The sequence below is a fragment of the Pteronotus mesoamericanus genome, unplaced genomic scaffold, assembly GCF_021234165.1.
Source record: "Pteronotus mesoamericanus isolate MK-2021 breed Mesoamerican mustached bat unplaced genomic scaffold, CSHL_Meso_final contig_27, whole genome shotgun sequence".
Taxonomy (NCBI): Eukaryota; Metazoa; Chordata; class Mammalia; order Chiroptera; family Mormoopidae; genus Pteronotus; species Pteronotus mesoamericanus.
In genome coordinates, this window is record NW_026555115.1 from 26,340,117 (window position 1) to 26,365,834 (window position 25,718).

General features: G+C 36.1%; 1 protein-coding gene across 3 annotated transcripts in view; it reads left to right on the top strand.

Moving 5' to 3' along the window:
• IQCB1 (IQ motif containing B1) overlaps positions 1 to 24,793 on the top strand; it is a 55,033-nt gene extending 30,240 nt beyond the window's left edge. For all 3 annotated transcript variants that reach the window (XM_054575225.1, XM_054575228.1, XM_054575226.1), the window contains exons 8-15: positions 3,560 to 3,738; positions 5,637 to 5,746; positions 6,211 to 6,320; positions 11,504 to 11,646; positions 12,762 to 12,910; positions 19,206 to 19,337; positions 21,050 to 21,206; positions 24,261 to 24,793. In XM_054575225.1, the coding sequence (XP_054431200.1) occupies positions 3,560 to 3,738; positions 5,637 to 5,746; positions 6,211 to 6,320; positions 11,504 to 11,646; positions 12,762 to 12,910; positions 19,206 to 19,337; positions 21,050 to 21,206; positions 24,261 to 24,490 (1,210 nt within the window). In that variant the 3' untranslated portion in view covers positions 24,491 to 24,793. The remainder of the gene's footprint in view (positions 1 to 3,559; positions 3,739 to 5,636; positions 5,747 to 6,210; positions 6,321 to 11,503; positions 11,647 to 12,761; positions 12,911 to 19,205; positions 19,338 to 21,049; positions 21,207 to 24,260) is intronic.
• Positions 24,794 to 25,718: the final 925 nt, after the last annotated feature.

Below are 25,718 nucleotides of genomic sequence, written 5' to 3' on the forward strand. Positions count from 1 at the left end.
ACCTTTAATCCGATGAGAGAGAGAGAGAGAAAACACCAAATAAATAATGTCAGAAATGAAAGAGAATGAAACAGAAATAACAACTGACATCACAGAAATAACAAAGGATTCTAAGAAAATATTACAAACAACTATATGCCAAAAAATTGGGACAACCTGGACGAAACGGATAAATTCCTACAAACATACACTCTTCCATTACTAAATCAGGAAGAAGTAGAAAATCTAAATAGACAGATTATACCTAATGAAATTGAAGCAGTAAAGTAAAAAACAAACAAAAAACTTCCAACAAACAAAAGTCCTGGACCACATGGCTTCACAGGTGAATTTTACAAAACATCAAAGAAGAGTTAGCATCTCTCCCTCTCAAACTATTTCAAAGCCAGATAAAGACACTACAAAGAAAGAAAATTATAGACCAATATCCCTGCTGAATGCTGAAGTTGTCAACAAAATATCAGCAAACTGGATCCAGCAATGCATTGAAAAGATCATACACAATGATCAAGTGGTATTTATTCCAGGGATGCAAGGTTGCTACGATATCCACAAGTAGTAAATACGATACACCACATAAACAAATGAAGGGTGAAAACCACAAGATCATAAAAATAGATGCAGAAAAACCATTTGATAAAATCCAGCACAATTTATGAGCAAAACTCTTAGCAAAGTGGGAATAGAAAGAACATACCTAAACATGATAAAGGCCATATATAACAAACCCACAGCCAACTGTGGGCAAAAACTACGAGCGTTCCTCTTAAGATCAGGAACAAGATAGGGATGTCTGCTTTTACCACTCGTATTCAACATAGTACCGGAAGTCATAGCCACAGCAATCAAACAAGAAGAAATAAGAGACATTCTAAGTGGAAAGGAGGAAGTAAAATGTCACATGCAAATGATATGATACTGTATATAGGTAACCCTAAAGATTCCATCAAAAAACTACTAGGACTGATAAATGAATTCAGCAAAGTAGCAGGATGCAAAATAAACATTCAGAAATCAGTTGCAGTTTATACACTGATAATGAACTATCACAAAGGGAAACTAAGGAAACAATCCCATTTACATTGCATCAAAAAAATACCTAGGAATAAATTTAACCAAGGTTGTAAAGATCTGTAGTTGGAAAATTATGACACTGACAAAAGAAATAAAAGAAGATACAAATAAGTGAAAGCATATACTGTGTTCATGAGTAGGAAAAATTAGCATCATTGAAGTGTCTGTACTACCCAAAGCAATGTATAGATTCAGTGCAATTCCTATCAAGATACCAGTCTCATATTTCACAGAACTAGAATAAATATTCCAAAAATTTATATGGAAATGGAACCACAAAAGACCCCAACTAACCAAAGCAGTTTGAGAAAGAAGAACAAAGTTGAAGGAATCACACTACCTGCTATCAAATTATACTACAAGGCTTTGGTAATCAAAACAGCATGGTAATGGCATAAAATAGGTATAGATCAATGGAACAGAATAGAGAGCCCAGAAATAAACCCATGCCTATATGGCTAATTAATATTTGACAAAGTAGGCAACAATATAGAGGGGGGTAAAGACAGTCCTTTCTGTAAATGGTGTTGATAAAATTGGACAGAACACATGCAGAAAAAAATGAAACTAGACCACTTATATGCAATAAAAAACTCAAAATGGATTAAAGACTTAAATGTAAGACTTGAAACCATAAAAAGCCTAGAAGAAAATATAGGCAGTAAAATCTCGAATATTTCTTGTAGCAGCGTTTTTCTGTTGTATATCCTTGGGCAGGGGAAACAAAAGAAAAAGTAAACAAATGGGACTACCATCAAACTGAAAAGTTGTTGCGTAACAAAGGAAATCATCAAGAAAATAAATTAAAACCCACTGAATGGGAGAAAATATTCAACAGTGATACATCTGATAAGTGGTTAATATCCAAAATTTATAAAGAACTTATAAAACTCAACACCAAAAAAAGAAAAGAAAGATACCAATTTAAAAATGGACAAAGGACCTGAATAGACACTCCTATAAAGAGGTCATACAGATGGCCATTAGATGTATGCAGAGATGCTCATTGTCACTAATCATCAGAGAAATGCAAATTAAAACCACAGTGAGATATCACCTCATGCCTGTCAGAATGACTATCATTAATAAATTAGCAAACAAATATAGGCAAGGATGTGGAGAAAAGAGAACCCCTGTGCACTGTTGGTAGGAATGCAGAATCGTTTAACCGCTGTGGTGGAAAGCAGTATGGAGTTACCTGAAAAACTTAAAAATGGAACTGCTTTATGACCCAGCAATTTCCACTTCTGGGATTATATCCAAAGAAACCAGAAATACTAATTTGAAAGAATATATGTATACCTGTGTTTATTGCACCATTATTTACAGTAGCCAAGATTTGGAAGCAGCTCAGGTGCCTATCAGTAGATGAGTGGATGAAACAACTATAGTACATTTGCACAGTGGAATACTTGTCTGTAAAAAAAGAATGAGATCTTACCTTTTGTGATGTCATGGATGGTCCTGGACAGTGTCATTGTATGTGAAATAGGCTAGTTAGAGAAAAATAAGTACTATATGATTTCACTTTTATGTGGAATCTAATCAACAAAGTAAGCACAATGGAAACAGACTCAGATACAGTAAACAGACTGACAGCTCTCAGATGGGAAGGGAGTTTGGGGGCTGGGAAAGGTAAAGGGATTAAGCCTCCTCCCACCCCCAAAAACACCTCATAGACACACAAAGCAGTAGCATGATTACCAGAAGGAGAGTAGGGGTTGCAGGAGGTAGAAGAGAGTATGATTGGTTAAATGGTAATGGAAGGAAACTTGACCTTGGGTGGGGAATGCACAGTACAATATACAGATGATTTATTATAGAATTGTACACCTGAAACCTACATAATTTCATTAACCAATGTTACCCCAATAAATTCAATTAAGAAAAAACAACTCTTACCAAAGTAGTAATAGAAGGTAGTACTTCCTCAGCCTGATGAAGGACATTATGAAAAACCTACAGTTGAGATACTTAATGGTAAATTACTAAATGCTTTCCTTGTTAGATCATAAACAAGACAAGAATGCCCACTCTGATCATTTCTAAACATGTACTGGAGTTTCTAGCTAGTACAGTCAAGCATTTTCGTCTCCATACATCATTAAGCAATGAACCACATATGACTGTCTTGTGGCTTTCCTCTTACTGTTGCCTTGAAGCTTTTGAATCATCTACTTAATATTTTGCATATTTATCTTTACTCCACAATTTGGTTGTATGTTTTTCTAAGAAGAGGGCCTTTGGCTACTTTGTATTCCTTAGTTTGCGTAGCATGGTGTCATAGACACAGTATGAGTTCAGTAAGTACTAATTGATTTATTGTGCTCCATTCTTGGAACTAAGCTATACATTTTAAAAAATGGTTATCTTCTTGGATCATACCAGTTAGGCATCAAGTTGCTGAACATTTATCTTTGTTGTGATCTCTGTATATCAATTAGTAATGGTATATTTTTTTCATTTTTTTATATTGTTTTATTAGTGGTGATTTACTCAGAATAGAAGCAAAAACACTGCATTCAATTCTAGATGAAGTTATTTTCAAGCTGTTATCAACTCCTAGTCCAGTCATAAGAAGTACTGCAACAAAGCTTCTACTGTTGATGGCAGAATCCCATCAGGAAATTTTGATTTTACTAAGACTAAGTGCCTGCTACAAAGGTAGTACATATATTCTTCCTTTTCTTGAGATTCGAAAAAATAACATTTTTACTGAACAAGGCAATAACTGAAATGTGCAGATAAAACCCTATCACAACAGATAACCAATTCAGGAAAAAGTCTTTATGTAATCAAGCTGTCTTCCTATATCAACAGATAGCATATGGTACATTGTTAATGAGTTGACAATTAATATTGACTTCCTCTCTGACAAAAAGGTTATGTATTGAATATACCATATAGTGTTATAAAATTATAACCAAACAGATCAATGACCTTACCAAGACTAACTTTACTAGGGAAAACAGAGCTGTGCTGGAAAATTGACCACCCTTTTGATCTTTACATCAATTAATAATTACTCTTTAACTCCCTAACTGTCATTCCTCAAAAACAGGACATTTCCCTCACTACTAAATCAAATGTGTATGTGAATAAAAAGTCAGAAAATTTAAGGTGGAAAGGGATCAGTGTGTTACCATTCCCATATAATAGCTTCCATTTAATTGAAGGTTTACTGTGTGTCAGATACTGTTCTACATATTTTACATGCATTAAAATATTTAATCATCATAACAACCCTATGAGATATTTACTATTTATTTTATAGAAATAGGAACAGAGACATGGAAAAATTAGGTAATTTACTTAAGGTCACACAGTTTTTTTAAAAAATTTCAAGCAAAGTTGTATGTTACCTTTATTTCTTTGCTAGCCAGAGCGATGAATTCATCACAGTATATTTTCTTATGGTGAGGAAATGAGTTATATTTTATTAAATATACTTATTTATACAGGATTATATTAGTGGAGAATTTAAAAGAATAGAATGCAATGTGACACATTTAATACCAGAACGGTTACAATGGTCTTTTATAATTCTTGATGGCATACTTTTACTAACTTGAACATTGTAATTATTTTGTGTTCTAGGGATAGAGAGGGAAAGTACCAGTAATAAAACCAACTATCTAGTTGATATTGTGCCAGATGTACATTTCTTACATCTGTTATTAGATTTCTTCTGTAGAAATGCAAATGTTCCAACAGAGTTCATTATAAAGGAATTTCACCCTAACAATCCTTCTTCCCTTTCTTTTAAGATATTTTATAATTACTAATACTGCTGAGAACTTCAGTCTTTATTTTTCCATCACCATTTATCCTCCTATACCCTCTTCCACCTCTACCCAGCCCCCTCCCTGAGAACTTCAGTCCTAAAGAGAATATGAATTGTGGAAAGATCCATATAATGGCTTCCCTAGTTGTACACTCCAAAGCCATTGTAGCTTATTTATTTACATTGAATGCATACATTATAATATGTAATTGCAACATGCCTTGGGAATTGTACATACTTTGTACCTCATACTGCTCTGTCTTATTTTAGAATGAAAATGCAGTACTATAGCATCCCACGTTGTTTACAGTACTGTATATTTTTATTTTACAATAACTTCAATTAATAATGACTAATAACCTGCTTAAATGTTTCCACTGGGTAGGCATTACTCAGTATGTATTCATTATCTTTTTAAAAATATTTGAGTTTAAGATAGTTAGGTTAAGATAGAAAGTAAATAGAATGTATTTCTATTTTTTGACGTACCACAGTGATTCCAATCCCTCTTTTTTAATTAAAGAGACTGACTAGACAGATTTTGCATCAGATTGCACAAGACCTTCTAGGACACAGGGCACATAAGAACTCTTAGGGCAGAGGAGTATCCTAAAGTCCTCAATCTAAAATTCTTTGAGAGAAGGAAAAACAAAAATCATGTGATTAATCTTGCATTCATTTGTTTCTAAATCATTCTTTTTAACCTCAAATGAACACTGATTAGATAACAAAATCATATTTTATTAGTATTAGTTGTATCTTTGTTATTCCATTTCAGGATTCAGAAGCCTACTAAATAAACAAGAACCTGGGACAGAGTTTTGTCAAGAATTTAGACAGCTCATCAGCCTTTTAAGCCCTAGGGTCTATCAGGAAGCAGAAGCGCAGGTATTAATTTATAAAAAATACTATGCATGGTATTTGCTAATATTTCAGTAAATGCTTTAATTTCATAATTTGGAGTGGTAGCCTCTTGAATCTTTTGTTTTTTCTCTCTCCTCCTTTCTTTAGTTATTTCCCAAGATCCAGAGCAGCCATAGTTTGATGGGGAAAGGGATTATTTATGTACTGAATTTTAACACCAGACCCTTTTTTATTTTTCAGCCTGTACAGAGTTCTTCATACCTTGAATATATGTTTTAGATATTGCCTAAGTGAGCCGTACCTCCTTTGGGAGGTCAGGTTTAATATTCATAGGCTTTCCCTGACCTCGACCTAAGAAAATGTTGCCTCATATCCAACGTATTAGAGATAGTATTAATATTTCCTCAAACCTGATAGTTTAAGAGGTTAATTTATTAAAAAGTCTTTCTTAGAGATGTCTCTAAGTTAATTCTGGCATTTGATTTCAGAAAATACATCAAGCAGCTTGCTTGATTCAAGCTTATTGGAAGGGTTTCCAAACTAGAAAGAGATTAAAGAAGCTTCCATCTGCTGTGATTACTTTACAGAGGAGTTTCAGGTAAAAAGTTTGGTGAAAGGAATGATGATCCAAGAGGGCTAGATACATCTTAATTAGAGTATAAACTGAAAGAAAACTTAGGGATTTGGGTTTTTTTTTTCCATTTTCTATTCTGTTTCTTTTATTCTTATTTTCATTGTTATTCTATACATTTCTAACAGCACTTCAGTAACCACATGCACTTTCCAAGCAAAGGACATAATATAATGTAAGATAAGACTCTAATGTAACAAATACACAATCTTATTTACTTAATAAGATGTTTTTGTGGGCCAAGCCTATGGAGGGAGCCAGTAATAGTCAATTACCTTTTTAAATCCTTAAAACCAAAAATTGCCTCAATTGTTTATATGTAATTATGATAAAAACATATATGTGTATTTAAGTATGTTAACCTTGTTTTTCTCAGTAAATAGGGGATGTAGATAAGGTTACTGAGATATAACATAATTTGTCATTTATGTATATTTAAAGTAGACTGAAAATGAAATACTGAAGACATGGCCTACTTTTTGATTTGACTAACCCATCAGATTCTTAGAGGCAATGAAAAGAATACACACACAAATGACTTAGCTCTCAGGTCACTTATGATAAAATAGGCCCAGCTCAGAGGCGATTTCTCATGCAGCCTAACTTAAAGCTAAATTTTAGTTTGCTAAAGTGAAACTTGCACGTCGCAAGTTGTTTTAAAAAAACAAACAAACTGAAACTCTTAGTAACTGCAGCTGCATTTCTCAGTTTTAAAAATATTTTAAAATAGTGAATTAAAATTTAGCTTTAAGCTAGACTGTGTGAGAAATGCATTCTTTATCATAAATGACTTTTTCATAAAAGGACTTAAGAGCTAACTTGTTTTTGGTACTTGTGTGTATATCCATGTGCCTGCTTTCAAACATGAAATTAAATCATGAATCCAGAAACACATATTTACAATTTATAGTCGTTATTTCAGTCAACGAATCTCACTTTTCGACTGTCTTGTTGGTTTATAGTCTTTCAGTTTTGCCATGTTTCATTGCCGGTATGCTTAAACTGTTTCTGAAATTTAAGGGTTTTGTTTTTTTTACCAGATTGGATGTCGTAGTGATGCAGTTTTAATGATTATTATGTTTAGTATATTAAAAATAATGGTAATACATAATAGGTGTTATAATCTATAATCACCTGGAAGTTAGAAACAAGTGATTTTTTTGTTTCATTTTCATCAATTTGAAAGAAGATGCTGTATTAGGATCTGTTCTCTTCTACCCTCTATAAGTAGGTAAAGGGCAAAACATCCTTACCTACATGGTGTACAACCCAGAAGTTCCATAGGAGAGGCATGTTTCCAATTGCTACTGGAAAGGGAAGAGAAAGGTTCTTAACTTGATGTCTCAGGAGAAGCAAGAGATACTTAGATACTATTCAAATCACCCTACAACCTCTGTAGAACCCCTTCTCCTTTTGGCACACACATACCTGAGGTCTTCTTTACTTTTGATAATAGGGGTAAGAAAGACATTCCATTTTTTTGTTTTTTAAAAAATTTTTATTGAATTTATTGGGGTGATATTGGTTAATAAAATTATATAGGTTTTAAGTGTATAATTCCATAATACATCATCTATATATTGTATGTTCACCACCCAAAGTCAAGTCTCCTTCCATCACCATTTATTCCCCCATACTCTCTTCTATCTGCCCCGCCCCCTTTCACTCTGGTATCCAATACTGTTTTCTGTGTCTGAGTTTTTTCTTGTTTGCTTTGCTTAATCCCTTCACATTTTTCACCCAGCCCCCCAACTGCCCTCCCCTCTGACAGCTATCAGTCTGTTCTCTGTTTCTATGAATCTGTTTCTGTTCTGTTAGTTTATTTTGTTAATTAGATTCCACATAGAAGTAAAATCATATGGTACTTTCCTTTCCCTAACTGGCTTATTTCACTTAGCATAATACCCTCCAGGTCCATCCATGACATCACAGAAGATAAGATTTCGTTCTTTTTTACGGCCAAGTAGTAGTCCATTGTGTAAATCTACCACAGCTTTTTTATCTACCCATCTATTGATGGGCACTTGAACTGCAGGTATATATATATATACCTGCTATGACTCCCAAACTTATTACTGTGGTTTTATGTTGTGGTTGCCTTGTGGGGCTCGGTGGCACTATCTTCCAGTTAACTTGAGCTAGATGCTCCAGGAATGTCTCTTGTGTGAGTTATGTGTATGCTCCTGTTGTAGTTGAACCTTGAATGCTGTAGGCCCATTTGTGGGTAGGGTTAACCTTCAGGCTGGATGACTATAAGGATCAGCCTTGGTTACAGTATGTGAGCCACTGTGCAGGTGCTGCCCCCTGAGATAAAGTTGTCCCCAGCAGAGTCTGGTGCTTGCCAGGATCTCCCTTTGGGTGTGCCACTTGTGTGACTAGTTAGTTGGGTTGAGCTTTGGTGTGGTCTGAAGCCCACCACTGGTTGTATTGGTTCTGGGTGAACTTGAGTGGGGTTGCAGGAGGTCAGTTTGATATGCTTCCTGTAACCAGCCATGGGCTACCTGTCTGGAGCTACCACGTGATTCACTATTTGTGGCTGCCTCGACTGGGCCTTGGTGTGGGCCCAGTGGAGGCCCATATGGGAGGGACCAAACTGTATACAAGGGTTGGCTTCACCTAGCTCCGAACCAGGGGCAAAATAGTTAAAGGCCAAAGGCACCCTAAGATTCGCCTCCACCTGCCTGCCACTTCACTATCCACTGAAGTTAACTGGTCTTTCTCAAGAGCCTTCTGAAGACAGACTGTACAGTACACCCAGGCTGGCCACAACCTGAAGTGTCTTCTATAAGCGACAAGCTCAGTAGGGTGGGGAACGTGTCAGGAGGACAGAGTTAGTGGATCTCATGCTTGGGCGTAGCATGGTCAGGCACTCAATGTGGGGAAAGTGGCCCCTACTCCAGAGCCATACCACTGAGTCTCTGTTCAAACCTCTGCCCCTAGCTCTTCCAGCAGGACCATACCATAGGTTCAGTTTGAGTATAGCCAGCCAGCCCTTCTGCACAAACAAGCGCAGCAGTGTGGGGCCACTGGTAGTTGGTAGGACAGGTCAAATGAGCCATCTGTTGTAGTCTTGTGTGCTATAACTGTGCATACAACGGGGAGAAGAGTGATCCCTGTTCCAAGGCTACATAGCTCAGTGATTGTCTGAGTGCCTGCCAAGAGTTTCTCCAGAAAAAGAGCACATCAAAGATCCTTGTTAGGTGCAGCCAGCAGACAGACCTTTCTGCAGGACTCAAGTTTAGCTGGGTGGTGCCAACAGTAGTTGGAGTACAAGCTGGTACTGTAAGAATGGAGTGCTCAACCCTAGGAAGATGGTGTCTGAGTGAGGTATGGGATAGGGACTCAGCAAAGGGATGTTAGTCTCTGACTCTCCAGATCTTTCCTTTGGGCCACGTCAGCCAGATCTCTTTATAACTCCCGTATGTTCTAATTGCCTTCCCTCTACCAGAGCCCTGGGTAAGTGTCCAACATCAAGATCCTGTTGTGATGCCCATTAAGAGAGCACCTGGGTTTCACGCATATTCCCTTCTCTCCTAGGCAGACAGAACCTCTGATTTTCACTGCCAGATACTATGTGGACTCCTTTTCCTGACCTCTGGTGCTCTGGGTTGGGGATTCCGATGTGGAGTTGAGACCCCACACTCCACAGGGGGTACTTTTGCAGCCAAGATATCCCTGCAGATTCTCAGCTGTCTTACTTGGGTGCAGGGGTCCCCCTGTTCCGTGTCTCTGCCCTTCTTACCAGTCTCTATTTGCCTTTTTCTCTAAATCCTTGGTTATAATACTTTTGTTCAGCTAGCTTTCGGTTGGTTATTCAGGTTGATTGCTTTATAATTTAACTATAAATCTGATTTATAACTGACAGGATGTGAGTGTACCTTCTACCGATTCACAGCCATCTTGGAATCATCAAGAAAGACATTTTGAAACAAATAACCTCTCAACTTTGGCCTATGTGTAAAACCAAAGAAAATAAATTGTAACTGGTAGCAATTACGAAATTGAAAGAAAACAACAAACATGAAATGTTACCAAAATTATTTTATGAGTTCTTCTCTAGTTTAAAGTACTTTCTTTTAAAGGTGTCTTATGCCTAATTGTTCTTGCTTTTTCAAAAGAAAGTTAAAAGACACACCCTCTCTATTCACCATTACGAAGCCTGCTTTTTAAGACTTCAAGGCTATAGCCAAGTTACCACATTAGTTGGTAGTTTAATTATAAGAATTCAAGAGAAAGCAATTGCTCTTGAGTGAGATGCATGCAAATTAAGTCTATAAAGATAAAATAAATACTGCATTCTGCTTCTCTTTTCTTACCCTCTTCGATTTCTTTTTCTATGGTTATCTGAAGACTTTTTGAGTATAGTATGTTTACTAGAGACTGATGTATGTGATATAGTGATGTAGGAAGCATTCAAAACTGGCTGGAAATGACTAAGGAGAAAGTTTGGTCAGTAAAAGCAGATAGTACAGAAATGCTAATTAAATGGAATTTTGTGGCCACATACTATAAAAGTAATGTTAATAATTAAGAAACAGGAAAACATAAAAAGAAAATTAAATCATCCATAATCCATACAGTGTAGATCCCTGTTGAAATTTTTTTTAACCATTTATTTTCCTATATAGGTATTATATATGTTTTTAACAGTATTTGGATCTTTTCTATGTCCTGATTTTATTTTCACTTGGCATTAGATTTTTGGTATATTCCCATGTTACTGGATATTCTTTGAAATTTTTATTTTTTCATAGTATCTATACAGTAAATGAACTAGTGTTTATCCAACTCTCTATTGTGGGATATATGGTTTGTTTTCAACTTGTTACTGTTGTAATGGTATGGAGAACATCTTTGAACATAGATCTTCGCATACATATCAGGATTTTCCTTAGGAAAATTATTAGAAATGGAATTAATTGGTTAACATTAGGGCTTTGATATGTTTTTAAAACTATTTCTCCAGAAAGATTGTATAGCAGCAGCACATGAAAATGCATTTCATTATACTCCAACAACACTAGGAATTATCTTAAACTTTTTTTTCTATTTATATGATTACTAATGAGTTTAAGCATTTTTCATATACTTGTGAGTGGACATAGGACTTATAAAAATTGTGTATATGGTACTTACTGTTTCCATCACAGATCTAAACGAGCAAAGATATTACTGGAGCTAAATAGGCAGAAGGAAGAAGAGGACTGCAGATTACAACTGCATCTTCAAAGACAGAGAGCCATGAGGCTTTCCCGAGAATTACGGCTGAGTATGCTGGAAATAGTTCATCCAGGTGGGTAGCAGTATTGATTTTATAAGTGTAAGAATGTTTAGGCTATCTTTTAATAAACCAAATTTCCTAGGTACCTGATCATTTGTTTTTTAAAATTTGAACCTTTTCTTTTTCAGATAAACTTTATTAAATCTCTTGAGTCAAAAAAAAGAGTTACTATTTCTTACTAAGTCCTATTACTTGTTGATGGGCTATCTCTCTACTAATTTTTCTGTTCTTATCTTTCAGGTAAATTAATGAAATGGGCAAACATATTCTTAAAGATACTCTTGAGTACTTGAAACGTGGCTAGTGCATTTGAGGACCTGAGTTATTACTTTATTTAAATTTAAGTGGCTTCCTTTTATGGAGGGCAGGGCTAGTATTGACTATATTGGACAATATAGCTTTGTAGCCTGTCAGGTAGCTTTACTTAGCTAGCCATAAGCATCCCAAAATCTAGCCCTAATCCCTCCCTTCTAGCCTCTTCTCTCTGTATTCCCAGTCTCAGGTTAATTGTGCCATTAGTCTACTCAGTTTCCCATCTATGAGACAGCCTAGAGTTTTTCCCTCTCTTTCTGCCACACTCAGTTGGTCATTAAACCCTATCAACTTTTTGTACTATGTCTCAAATACATCCCTTTTTATTACTACCTTCTACTGCCTTATTCTATCAGCTAGCTGCTGTGAACACTGACCAAATTGCAGAAAGTAAAAAATAAGTCATCTATAGAACCAAGTAAGTGACTAAAGAGAAATTGGGAAGCACGCAGAGTATATAACATACATCTGTTTGCCCTTTCCCTATGGGGGTACTAAGTGAGTGACTTTCTAACTGTGTACTTGTGATTCTTTTTTCTTAATGTTCTTGCTATTGGATTTAGCCCCTTTTTTCTGTGACACAGAACATTTTATGAGTCTTTTCTATAAAGGAGCGGTATAGTCTGAAATCTGAGAAACCTTTTGGAGTTCTTTGTTCCTGAAATCTTAAAACTATTGTAAAGTAATAGAATTGGGAAAATAAGTGAACAGTATTTAAAAAAAAACTGCAATGTTTTTGTTACTATCATCCTAATTCCATAATTTGATAGAGCATAGAGGTCAGCAGGTTGTAATGGTGTCTGTCCTCTTTTTAGGTCAGATGGAAAAACATAATCGGGAAATAGAAGAAAAATCAGCATTGATTATCCAGAAACACTGGAGAGGGTACAGGGAAAGGAAAAATTTTCTCCAACAGAAGCCATCTCTCATGGAGTATAAAGCAGCTGTCACACTTCAGAGAGCAGTGAGTCTGATGTAGTGAAAAGAGTACTGGATTAGGAGGCAAAAACACTGCTATTTATCTCCTATAAAATCATGGTCAGGTCACTTAGCTTTCCTGAGCCTTAGTTTCTCCTCTATAAAATAAGAATCCTCTTATCACTTGCCAAATTTATTTTGATACTCAGTCCTTAGCATTTCCATAGACCCTTGTACATGTTTATGATACTGCTGTGTTTATTTATTAGGGGTTGTTTTTTTTTTTCTTACTTGGGCTGTGAGCACCTCAAGTATAAGTAATTAAGTCCTATTTATTGTTGTCAGCTTATGAATGGATGTCAACCCTACCATTATCATTTGGTTGTTATTTGTATCAGATATGGGAAAGTGGTTTGTAAATTGCAAAGTTCTATGCAAATGCAGTATGTCGTATTTGATGTTTTTAATGCACAGGTAATGTATGGATATAATTAGATCATTATAATTTTTGAGCTACAAAGAGGTGTTCTTTTTTATGTTTTTACAGTTTATTTATTGATTTTAGAGAGGGAAAGGGAGAGAGTGAGACATCGATTTGTTGTTCCACTCACTTATGCATTCATTGGTTAATTCCTGTATGTGCCCTGACCGGCGATCGAACCCACAACCTTGGCATATCAGGACCGTGATTTAACCAACTGAGCTATCTGACCAGGGCTAAAAAGGTCTTCTTAAATGATAATTTTCCTGGGGATTGTTTGGAGTGTATGCATATACATGCATAATATATACATACATATATACATGCGTGTGTGTGTGTATACTATCTATGAGTACACCTTGGAAACGCCCAGCACAAGGCTCTTTATTTTATTTAATGACCAATGTTCCTAATATCTGGTTATTTACTTATACGTGGTTAACTTTCATATTAGTATTCAGGTCCTGTAGCATTTAGTTTTACAGCCCCTTATTGTTGAATGTTAGGCCAGTTTTGGTTTTTCATACTGATAGATTTTGAACAGCCTCTTTGCTGAATTCTCTGATTGACCTCTTAAAAAGATTTTTTTTTAAACCATTAAAAAAAAAAGACTAAAATTCTAGGAAAATAGGAAGAGATGTCTGCCATATCCTTTCTCAGGCTCTTAATCTAAGGCTATATCTGCATCAAACAGTCCTGTACCACTGCTGAATCACACCCACACTTGATGTTAACCCTCTGCTAAATGAGGCCATGTAAGGATTATTAACCCATGGATGTTAGTGTTGGAGACATTTCCTTTAGAGGAACCCCTGCGTCCTCTATAATACTTTCACCTCGTGGCAACCTCCTTTTTAAACTCTTCACTGTCAGAGAATCAAACTGGGTCCCTATTGAGTTGACTCACTACCTTGCCTGATTTAGATAAACCCAATACTTTGTAAAAGGATTATCTACCCTAAAGTGAGATACCTCAGTTTATCCACCATTACTTGACATAAAAGCATGGGTCATTATAGGAAAATATCTGAGGGCTGTGAAGGCCAAGTTTTGGCTTTCACACTTCCCTTCAGCATAAGAAGAACAAAGTTTATCCTATCTGCCTTGTCAGATCTGCCTTGTATCTTAACCACCCACAAAGAGGAATATGGGTTTCCATTGAAGATTTAAAAAGGTATGGGTCAAGATCATATTTATTAGTCTTTGCAACTCACTACTAAAAATAACAGTGAAGCCCAGGCCAGCATGGCTCCGTCCCACAAACCCAAATGTTGCCAGTTTGATGCCCGGCTGGGGCGCATCCCTGGGTTGATAGTTTTGTCCCTGGTCAGGGTGGGTACATGAGGCAACCAATCAATATTTTCCTCTCTTTCTCCCTCCCTTCCCCTCTAAAATCTAAAATAAAATAAAAATAACAAGTCAACACAAAGCTAGTCAAAAATAGAAAAGGAGAGGATTATTTTTAAAGAGGGAAAAGAGAAAGAAAAAAGACAGTACAGACAGGAAAGGGAAAGAAAAGTAGTAGGGAAAATCAGAACAGGGCTATGGTTAGTAAAGGACACATTTGCCGCATTTTTAAGCATCCATTTCTAAGACATAAACTTAATTGGATTTGTATTTTCCAGTACAGTAGGCACTAACCACATGTGGCTATTGAGTACTTACATGTAGCTAATCCAAATTGAATTGTGCTCTAAGTGTAAAATATCCAACAGGTTATGAAGGCTTACTATGGAAAAAAAGAGTGTTAAATATTTCATTAATAAGTTTTTATATTGATTTTATGTTGAAATGCTAATATTTTGCACATGTGAGTTATGTTTATATAACTGCAAAATATTAATTTTACCTGTTTCTTTTTACTTTTTTAATGTATCTACTGTATAATTTAATAAAGTTACACATGTAACTCACATTATACAGGGTGGAGCAAAAGTAGGTCTACAGTTGTTCATATGGAAAATAATAGTCATTAAACTCTGTTTCACATACTAACAACTGTAAACCTACATTTGCCCCAGCCTGTATTTTCGTTGTGCCACTGCACTTGACCTTGATAAGAAAGAAAAGGAAATAATCATTCAGCAGTTTCACAGAAAAAAAAGTAGAATTATTATTTTGTTCAACTCATCCCTCAGGAGGAACTGGTTAGTTGTGCCCTTCATACAAAAAGGCTAGAATTGTTTATTTTTTTGTTCCTCCCTTACCTTGTGCAAAAGCAGAAGCATTGTCTTTTTGGTAGCTAAAAATTGAGAAAACCCTATGTAGATGTGCTAATTTCAAATTATACATCTTTAGTTACATAGACAAATTGGAATTCTCTGTAGTAGTGTAGTATTGAAATTTAATTTGAAGTTAGCTACCTTTTTCCTTTTAATTATCCAGGACTTTATTTTCTTGCATTCTCTTTTAAGAAGCTTAGAAGGAAGGTAATGGTTGCTGGTATGTATTTGGTCTCTAGAGGCAGAATGATGGCTAATTCTTGCTACTTGATTATAGCAGAAAAGTACTGTCATGTCACTACACATATCCATCACAGACAGACTACAAAAGCACTTTATGAAACAAACCATTGGCAGCTGAGAAAACATAAAAATTGGGAACTAAATACAATTTCAGAAAGTCCTGAAATGACAAAGAATGAGGAAAAAAGAGAAACATTAAGGTGGGCTTTTCTGATCTAAGGGCAGAGATTCCTCTGTTTTGGAACATTTGCTCTGAAGTTCTCAGCATAGCATCATAAGCTTAGCATGGTACTAAAAACAGCAGGTGAAGGAAAGACAGAAAAAGGAAGGAAGAAAAATCAAGAAATGGAAGAATTAAAGGTAAACGAGAGGTTCTCTCGACAGGAGGATGCAGGTACAATTGAAGGCTTGGGTACCATACTAAATAGACAGAGGTATTAGGAAAATTTTATATACTGAACATGAAGACCACCAGCCCTTTTTTCCATCTCAGCTCTAGTGTGCTGTCAGCCAGGCTGATTTCCTGCACACAGCAGATTGAACTAAGTTTTCTTTGGGAAACCTGAATAGCCCAAGGGAAAGGTCCTAAGTATACATACTCACAATGAGGTACTCCAGTGAAACCAGTCAGTTCAGTAGCCCTATGTTGATGTACATAGTAGATGAACCCTATCCACCCACCTGCTCAGAATCTAAACATCTTTTTAGTGCTCTCTCTTAAATATCAACTGAAAGTATCACAAAAAATCTGAGGAAAGCTAAGGTTGAATAAAACTACATCATAGAAAGAGAGAAATTGCAGGGTGTAAACCTTTTAAAAATCTATTATTTCCTTAGAGAGCTAAAAGAAAATGATACATAAAAGAAAACCACGATGCTTGTAAGGAGAAAAAAATAGAATGAAATTTAACAGAAAAAAAAGATGAAAGACATAATAAAAGGGCTATGGGAAAAGGTTTGGGATATCCATAAGGCAGGCAAATAAGAAAAGATAACCAGCCGAGGGGGTCAAACAACCCAAATGACATAAGAAAACATTTGACGCAAATGACAAAAAAAACCTGAGGAGAGGATATCAAGTAATTCAAGATTTTACAGGCTGAATGTCATGAATTTTAGACTAAAAGACTGACTACATGTTTAATATAATGATAAACACAACTACATTTATTTTACATTACTGTGAAATACACTGGAGACACAAGTACTTATCAACAGCATCATTGTCAGTGAAAAGTGATTACAGTAAGGCTCTGTCATGCTTGAGTAAAAATGATTTCCAACTAGAAATCTACACCCAACTAAATCATCAGTTAAAGGTAAACATAGACTAAAGATATTTTTATCCATCACAGAGTCTCTAAAACAAAGGAATACCCAAGAAAGACGACCACATAGAATTCAGAATGATAGTGAATGAGATCTCAGGATGACAGCTATGTACCAGTCAGAGAGAGTTCTCAGTCTAGATTGGAGCACATCAGAAAGCTCCAGAAAACTGTCTGGTCAATGGAATGAATTTGGTAGAATGCCTGATGTGTTTAAGTGTATTGATAATTAGAGCAGAGTTTGTGATATATAATCAGTGATAAATACATAGAAAATTAAGCACAGGAAAACAATAAAATTATTAATTCCAATGAAAATAAAAAATATGCAAGGAAGGAAAAGTAATCATATACTATATGGTTCAAAAATTAATAGCCTTTGTGTAGTAATTATGTAAGCATGAACACTGATTTAACAAACTATGATACAATAATTTCATTTTATTTTTCAGTTACAGTTTACATTCAATATTATTTTGTATTAGTTTCAGGTGTACAGCATAGTGGTTAGATAGTCATATACTATACAAAGTGATCCCTCCAGTATTTCAAGTACCAATCTGGCATCCTACATAGTTACTACAATATTATTGACTATGTTCCCTATGCTGTGACTAACATTTGAGGTTTGGTGATATGGAGAGTATGTGGGAGTACAAGGAGTGAAAGAGCTAAGTCTCTACCTTCCATACAAGAAAGCTAATAGATAATACCGATATCTGAAAAGTCACAGAAAAGTAGATGGAGATAAGCATCAAAAGAAATCTGAAAGAGTTAAAAATTGTGGTACGGGGAGAGAACATGGTAAATAGGCAGAGAAATATAGTGTTTTTATTAATTCTTGTAAAACTGGCACTGTAAACAATAGAATTACATCAACAAATTATTTGTGCAAAGCATGAAACAGTAAAATATTTTAGGCTTTGCATGCCATGCAGTCTATAGCTATTATTCAACTCTACAGTTGGAAGCTGTAGACAATAGTAAACCAGTGTGAATGTGTTTCAGTAAAACGTTCAGTTATTTGTAGACTGAATTTTGAATTTTATATAATTTTCATATGTCACAAAATAGTTTCCTTTTAAACTTTGTAACCATATAAAATGTAAAAAATAAAACAAAATCATACTTAACTCGCAAGACATTCAAAAATAGTCAGTGAGCTGGATTTGCTAGCGCTTGCCTTAAACCAGTAATTTTCAACCTGCGTAACAAAGCAAGCACACTTGGTTTGCCCCAAGACTTTTTAAAACATGCAATACCTGAATTTAGTGAGGGGTACTGACCTCTTTTCCCTTAGATTATCAAATTTAAAAAATGACAACCAGCGCAATAGCCTTTTTCTATTGAAAAATGTATTCTTGTATAATTATAACTTCACTATTATATTGAAAATATAATCCAGTTTTTTGATGTGCCAGAGAATTTTAGTAATAAGTTCATGTGTGCCGTGAGATGAAAAGTGTTGAAAACAGCTGCCTTAAACAATGTGAACCTGTAATTTCAATGGGAAACTACAAAGAAGGGAGAAAAGTGAAAAAAATATTGGGCAGAAGAATACTTTCAAATTTGTCTCCAAATCATGCCTCTTAACAAGATTTCCTGTTTTACCAGAAATTTATGTTAAGTGACATAAGGAAGAACATTCATTTATAAAGCTTTTCTTCTACATTGTCTCTGATCTTTACTCTCCTGTAGGCTAAGTAGAATTAGGGTTGCTGTTTTCTGTCCTATAGATATAAATGACTTGCCTCAAATTGTACACTTAAAAGGAACTGGAATTGAGACTAGAACCCAATGCTTATTTTCTATTTTTTTCCTCTTTATTGCTTAGGGTACAAATAATACATGAATATATCCTTGTAAAATATTAAAACACTACAGAAGAATGTAATTAAAAAGTCATTATTCTTTCTCACCCCTGTCATGGTCCTGTCTGTCTCCTGATACACGCTCAGTTTAACAACTGTTGCAGTGTTGCTGCTACCATATGTTGTAGGAAGAAAATAGTTCTTTTAAGGAAGAAAAATCACAGCTCTGTTGTTGTTGTTGTTGTTGTTTTTCCAGACTCTTAAATTCCTAGCAAAATGCCGTAAGAAAAAGAAACTATTTTCTCCTTGGCAAGGATTCAGAGAACTCACTGATGCACGTAGAATTGAACTGAAGCAACAAGTGGATGACTATGTCAGAAGACATCCAGTATGTCTGCAGCCTTCTATGCTATATCAGTGCTACATTATTTTATTTTATTGTATTTCTTTTGTTATAAATCTTTTTTAAAGATTTTATTTATTTTTAGAGAGAAGGGAAGGAGAAGAGACAGGGAGAAAAACATCGTTATATGAGAGAGAAACAGTTGCCTCTCACATGCCCCCAACCAGGGACCTGGCCCACGACTGAGGCATGTGCCCTGGACTGGTGACTTTGGTTCACAGGCCAGCACTCAAACCACTGAGCCACACCAGCCATGACTCAGTGTTATATTATTTTAGTACATGATATTCACCAACAAAGTGTCTTGGGTGAATATGTATATATATTGAGGGTATAAGGTAATGCAGTTACTTTACCATAGAGTGAATGGATTTGGAGTCTTCTATATAATTTTCATGGGACATACTCAATTGTACAGGAGGAGACTGCTTCAAGTCAGTTAAGTTCCATACTGCATCAGCAAAACTATCTCCATGTCCTCACCAACATTTGTTATTTTTACATCCTAATAAGTGGTGTTATAATCTGGATTTATATTTCCCTAGTGAGTAGTGATTTTGAGCATCTTTTCATGTGTTTATTGGCCATTTTTTATCTTTTTTTGGAGAAATGTCTATTCAGGTTCTTCGTCCATTTTTTAATCAAGTTTTTTGTTTTTGTGTTATTGGGTTTTAAGAGTTCTCTATATACTTTGGATATTAATTCCTTATATGGAATTTCTTAATTCAAGATACATGATTTGCAGAAAGTGATACTTTCTCCCATTCTTTGGGCTTCCTTTTTATTCTTTTCGGTAGTGTCCTTTGGTACAAAAACGTTTTTAATTTTGGTGAAGTCTCCTTTGTCAGTTTTTCTTTTGTAGCCTGTGCCTTCAGTGTCATATCCAAGAAATCATTGCAAAATCCAATGTCATGCAGTTTTTCCTCCATCTTTTCTGCAAGTTTTATAGTTTTATGTTTAGGTCTCCAATGCCCTTTTTCTCTTTAAGGTACTATGTGTGATCCTGATGCATACTCCTGTTTAAAAAGCAGTGCTGCTTTAGTCATAATCTAGTACAGCTATTTAAAATTCTATGGCTGAAAAGTAAGGTGTTAGCTGGAACAGAGCAGCTTCCAAGATCCAGGAATTGGAACTATAGTGGTGGCAGAATGTTTATTAGCTTTAAAGTTAATATTATTTCATTCATCTCCAAACTAATTAAGTTCCTGTTAAAGTAGCTGACTAGCCTAAAGAACATGGTCTTTCGGCTGATTTTGTCCCTTGTGCTGGGAAATCAGAAGCAGTTATAACATTATGGCTTAGACAAATTTGGAGATAAGATTAGTAAGATAGTTTTATCAGGTGGGGTCCAGAACAAAAGGGTTCATCTTATTCTCTTCCAGGCCAGTCTCTACCAAACCATTTATAATTTTCATTATTTCTCAATCTTACCTCTTCTCTCAGAAAAACATACTGTTTGAGAAAATGAGGCATGGGAGCAAGCATACCAAAATGAAACTTCCCCACCTACATTTTCATCTAAAACTGCTCTGAAGAGTCTGTTTAAATGCTTGTACAAGGTAGAAGGTAGAATCAATCATAACATTCAGTTGATGAGAGACAGTTAAGCATTCTGGCACCCCTGCTAAGGGCTGGGTGAAACATACTTTTGTATGTTTGTCTTTCCTGTGACAATTTTTTCTGTCTTCTGTTCCCAGGGCTCTCAGATATCAGATGTGACTAGCAGGGAGCTCCATTCCCAAGCACAAGAACGACTGCAACACTACTTCATGGGCAGAGCTCTGGAAGATAGAGCCCAGCTGCACAGGGAGGCTCTGAAGGCACAGATCAGCACCAACATTGAACAGTTAATGAGTATGTGCTCATTCCATTTTTGTTTCCTAAAAGGAACCTATACATGATTTTGTGACATACAAAATCTTCAGAAGGAAAACACCGTAAAGTGGTCTTTTAATCCATCTCCTGTCCTCAGAAATTTCTACTTCTAGATCATACCAGCACGCAATGTTCCCAAATGATGTAGATCCCATAATCTCCTCCTTTTTTTTTATTAAATATATTTTATTGATTATGCTATTACGGTTGTCTCATTTTTCCCCTTTGCCCCTTCTTCTCAGTACACCTATTTCCTCTAGCAGTTCCCCTCCTTAATTCTTGTCCATGGGTCATACATATAAGTTCTTTGGCTTCTCCATTTCCTATACTATTCTTAATCTTCCCCTATTTTGTACCAATTATGCTTCTTATTCCCTGTACCTTTCTCCCATTCTCCCTCTTACCCTCTCTGTTAATAATAACCCTCCATGTGAGGTCCATTTCTATGATTCTGTTCCTGTTCTAGTTGTTTGCTTAGTGTGTGTGTGTTTAGATTCCATTGTTAATAGTTGAGTTTGTTGTCATTTCACTGTCCATAGTTTTTTATCATCTTTTTCTTAGATAAGTCCCTTTAACATTTCATGTAATAAGGGCTTGGTCATGATAAACTCCTTTAACTTGACCTTATCTGAGAAGCACTTTATCTGCATTTCCATTTTAAATGATAGCTTTTCTGGATAGAATAATCTTGGATGTAAGTCCTTGCCTTTCATGACTTTGAATACTTCGTGCCAGCCCCTTCTGGCCTGCAAGGTTTCTTTTGAGAAATCAGCTGATAGTCTCATGGGAGCTTCTTTGTAGGTAACTGTCTCCTTTTCCCTTGCTCCTTTTAAGATTCTCTCCTCTTTAACCTTTGGCTATTTTTTTTTTTTTTTTTTTTTTTTTTAGACAGAGGGGAAGGGAGGGAGAAAGAGAGGGAGAGAAACATCAGTGTGTGGTTACCTCTCACATGCCCCCTACTGGAGACCTGGCCCACAACGAAGGCGTATGCCCTGACTGGGAATTGAATTGGCGATCCTTTGGTTCACAGGACGATGCTCAATCTACTGACCCACACCAGCCAGGGCAACCTTTGACATTTTAATTATGATATGTCTTGGTGTGGTCCTCTTTCAGTCCAACTTCTTTGGGACTCTCTGAGCTTCCTGGACTTGAATGTGTATTTCCTTCACCAAATTAAGGAAGTTTTCTTTCATTATTTTTTCAAATAAGTTTTCAGTTTCTTGCTCTTCCTGTTCTCCTTGGTGTTCCTATGATTCGGATGTTGACACATTTGGAAGTGTCCCAGAGGTTTCTAAGTCTCTCCTCATTTTTTTTTTGTTTTTTTTTGTTTGTTTGTTTTTTGTTTTTTTTAATTCTTGTTTCTTCTTGCTGTTCCAGTTAAATGTTTATTTCTTTTTTTTGTTCCAAATCATTGGTTTGAATCCTGACTTCCTTCCCTTCACTGTTAGTTCCTGGTATTTTTTTTTTTAATTTCTATTTGTATAGCCTTCACTTCCTTTATTTTGTAGCTGTACGCAGTCGTTTCTTTGAGCATCCTAATTACCAGTGTTTTGAGCTCTGTGTCTTGATATGTTGGCTATCTGTGTTGTTTAGTTCTTTTTCTGGAATTTTTATCTGTTCTTTCATTTGGGCCATATTTCTTTGTCTTCTCAATGTGGCAGCCTCCCTGTGTTTCTGTGTATTAGGTAGAGCTGCTCTGACTGCCGGTGTGGGTGCTACGTGTTATGTTGTAAGAGGCGGAGCCGTATGTGCAACCCACTTCACCACTTTGTGGTGCTGTTTCTTGGGGAGGGATCAGGGAGGGAACAATGCCATTTGCTCAGCTCTCTCCCTGTTTCCATCACTTCCTCCACTTCGTTTAATCAACTGGCACCCTTCTAGCTGCTGCCCTGTTGCTGGTTCCCAGAGTGGGTGGGTTTGCAGCCATTTTAGGACCTCGTGGGCCCTTTAAACAGACTCTCCTGAGAGACTGGCAGTTTCTTCTGCCCCAACCCCCACTGGTTTTTGCAGCCAGAGATTATAAGCCTTTATTTTCCTGGCTCTGGAACCTTGGGCTGCATGGTCTTGCCTGGGGCTGGGATGGCTCACTCCCCAGTGGTCCCTCCTGGTTTTTGTCAGCCGCATGTGAATGTGGGGTCCACCCGTTCCACTGGCCTCCGCTGCTGCCTCCTGCTGCCACCTGGCCACACCACACCATGCTACCCCATGTCCTCTCTGTCCCTCCTACCCTTCTGGAGGAATTTTTTTTAATCCTTGGTTGTTGGACTTCCATACAGTTGGATTTTCTGGCATTTCTGGTCATTTTTTATTCTTAGATTGATTGCTATCCTTCTTATGGTTGTACAAAGAAGGAGAAGCGAGTCTACCTACGCCTCTGTCTTTGCTGGAAGTCCCATAACCTTCTTCTTGACTACTTCTGTAGCTTTGCTATCATTCATGTGTATCAACTCACAGTTACTAATTTTAAAGATATTGAGACCTACTAACTAGATTCTGTTATGTAGTCTCATAAGCTGTTGATATTTTTAGAAGTAGGTGATAACAGTGGTTACAGTGCCATCTTAAAATTTTCAATGAAGGACTGGCACAAACATTAATTCATCTCATTCTCACTGGTGTATTTAATAAGATATCCCATTCATGAAGCCTCAGCGTTTCAGTCAGCCTCTGAAACACTTGAGCTATATATATGGAGCAGAAAGGGCCAGTGTCCTCTGTTTAATGCCATTACTTGTAAATTTTGTATTTTTAAATTGATAGGTGGCTGTAACTGAGCCTCTCTGTAGAATGGAGTTCTATTATTTTTTAAATTCCTGCTTTTTAAATAAACCTACATCTTTTCTTTTAAATACAAAATGAGGTGGTAAGTGCAATTGTTGCCAGCCACAGCTACAACTTGTGAATAGTCACATGCCATCATCTAGACCTGTCCCTGCCTGCTCTTGCAGAATTCTGCCTGGGTAGTTTTCAAGTTCCTACTTATTTGTACAGAACTCTCCCATTCACCTGTTTATTTTCTATTTACCATAGAGGCACCAAGTCTGAAGGAGGCAGAATGGAAAGAACCTGAGCTCTTCCTAAGTAGATCCAGACCTCTGGCGGCGAAGGCCAAGCACGACCATGTCACTACTCTGAAGCATATACAAGCACCCTGGTGGAAAAAGCTTGGGGAAGAAGCAGGAGATGAGATTGATGTCCCAAAGGATGAGCTTAGTGTAGAGTTAGGAACTTTATTCATCGGTGGCACCAAACCCCCTTAATGCGTTAACCCTGAGATATGACACAAGTCCTATATTTCAGGAAATTATATTGGCTCTGCCTCTGGCATGCTAGTAGACTAGACCTATCCTAACTCATGGTTTTTCAGAGGTTCTTCAAACAAGACTTACAGGAAAAAAGCAAAGAATTGTCTTCTACCTCTATCTTTATAATTTTTTTTTTTTTCCACATCTGTATTCCTAGCAACACACAAAAATTGGTGTGGCTTTTATTGTGGAACTAAACTGAGCGTGTTATTCTACTGCTTTTATAAATCTTTTTGTTTCTGCTGTTTTCCAACTAAAAGGGTCTAAATAAATGTTGTCAACAGTTCTGAAAAACTTGTATTATTTGAACTTTTTGCATTCATTATTAGAACTCTTATTTTTCTATTAAGAAAGTATACTCTTGGCCTTTAAAGGTAAGAAAAAGAAATGGTCAAATGAAGGACATTTGACTATTTTCTACAAAACAGTGTTTAAACTCAATTTCTATCTTGTTATTTTTAGAAGGAACTACATTTAAAAATCCTCAGAATCAATGCAAGGAAAATATCTCCAGATAAAATTCTGTTCTTTCTATGAGAACTATATATCCCACTATTTCCCTTTTTGTCTTGTTTCCTAGGAATCTCAGAGCTAAATATAATGCTTAATTTCTGGTAAGCATAATTCAAGGTACCTATAATTATTTGGTTCCAACCTAATAATTTCTGATGTTCCTATTTTGTTTCAATAGCAGAAGCTACCACTGTTTATGTTTGTAATTATGGAATTTAAGTAATATGAATTAACAAATCATGGACTCCATATAAGGAAACTGGAGTGTGTTTTTTGTATAAATAGGTTTTGTATAAATACTGGAAATACCAGTATTTCTGGATGGGAAGACAAAATAATGTAATATATTCCCCCAAAGTTGAGCTTAGTAAAATTCTACTCAAAATCCCAATATAATTTTTATTACTAATTGGAAAAGAAGTGTGTAAAATTCATCTGTAAGAATAAGCAGATGTGAGTTCTGGTTTCACTTGGAATATAGAAAGTTATACGAAAATGTTCTCCCACCTAAACAAAAGAAATACCAGGAAATGCTTTTTTAAGACTCAGATAGTTGAAGCTGCAAGGCAACCAAGTAAATTGAAGTAGGACTCAGCGTCTGTGAAGTGAACTATTTCATCTTTAGTAGAACATAGAAGACAAAGGTGGCAGGACAAGAAACCAACTGAAG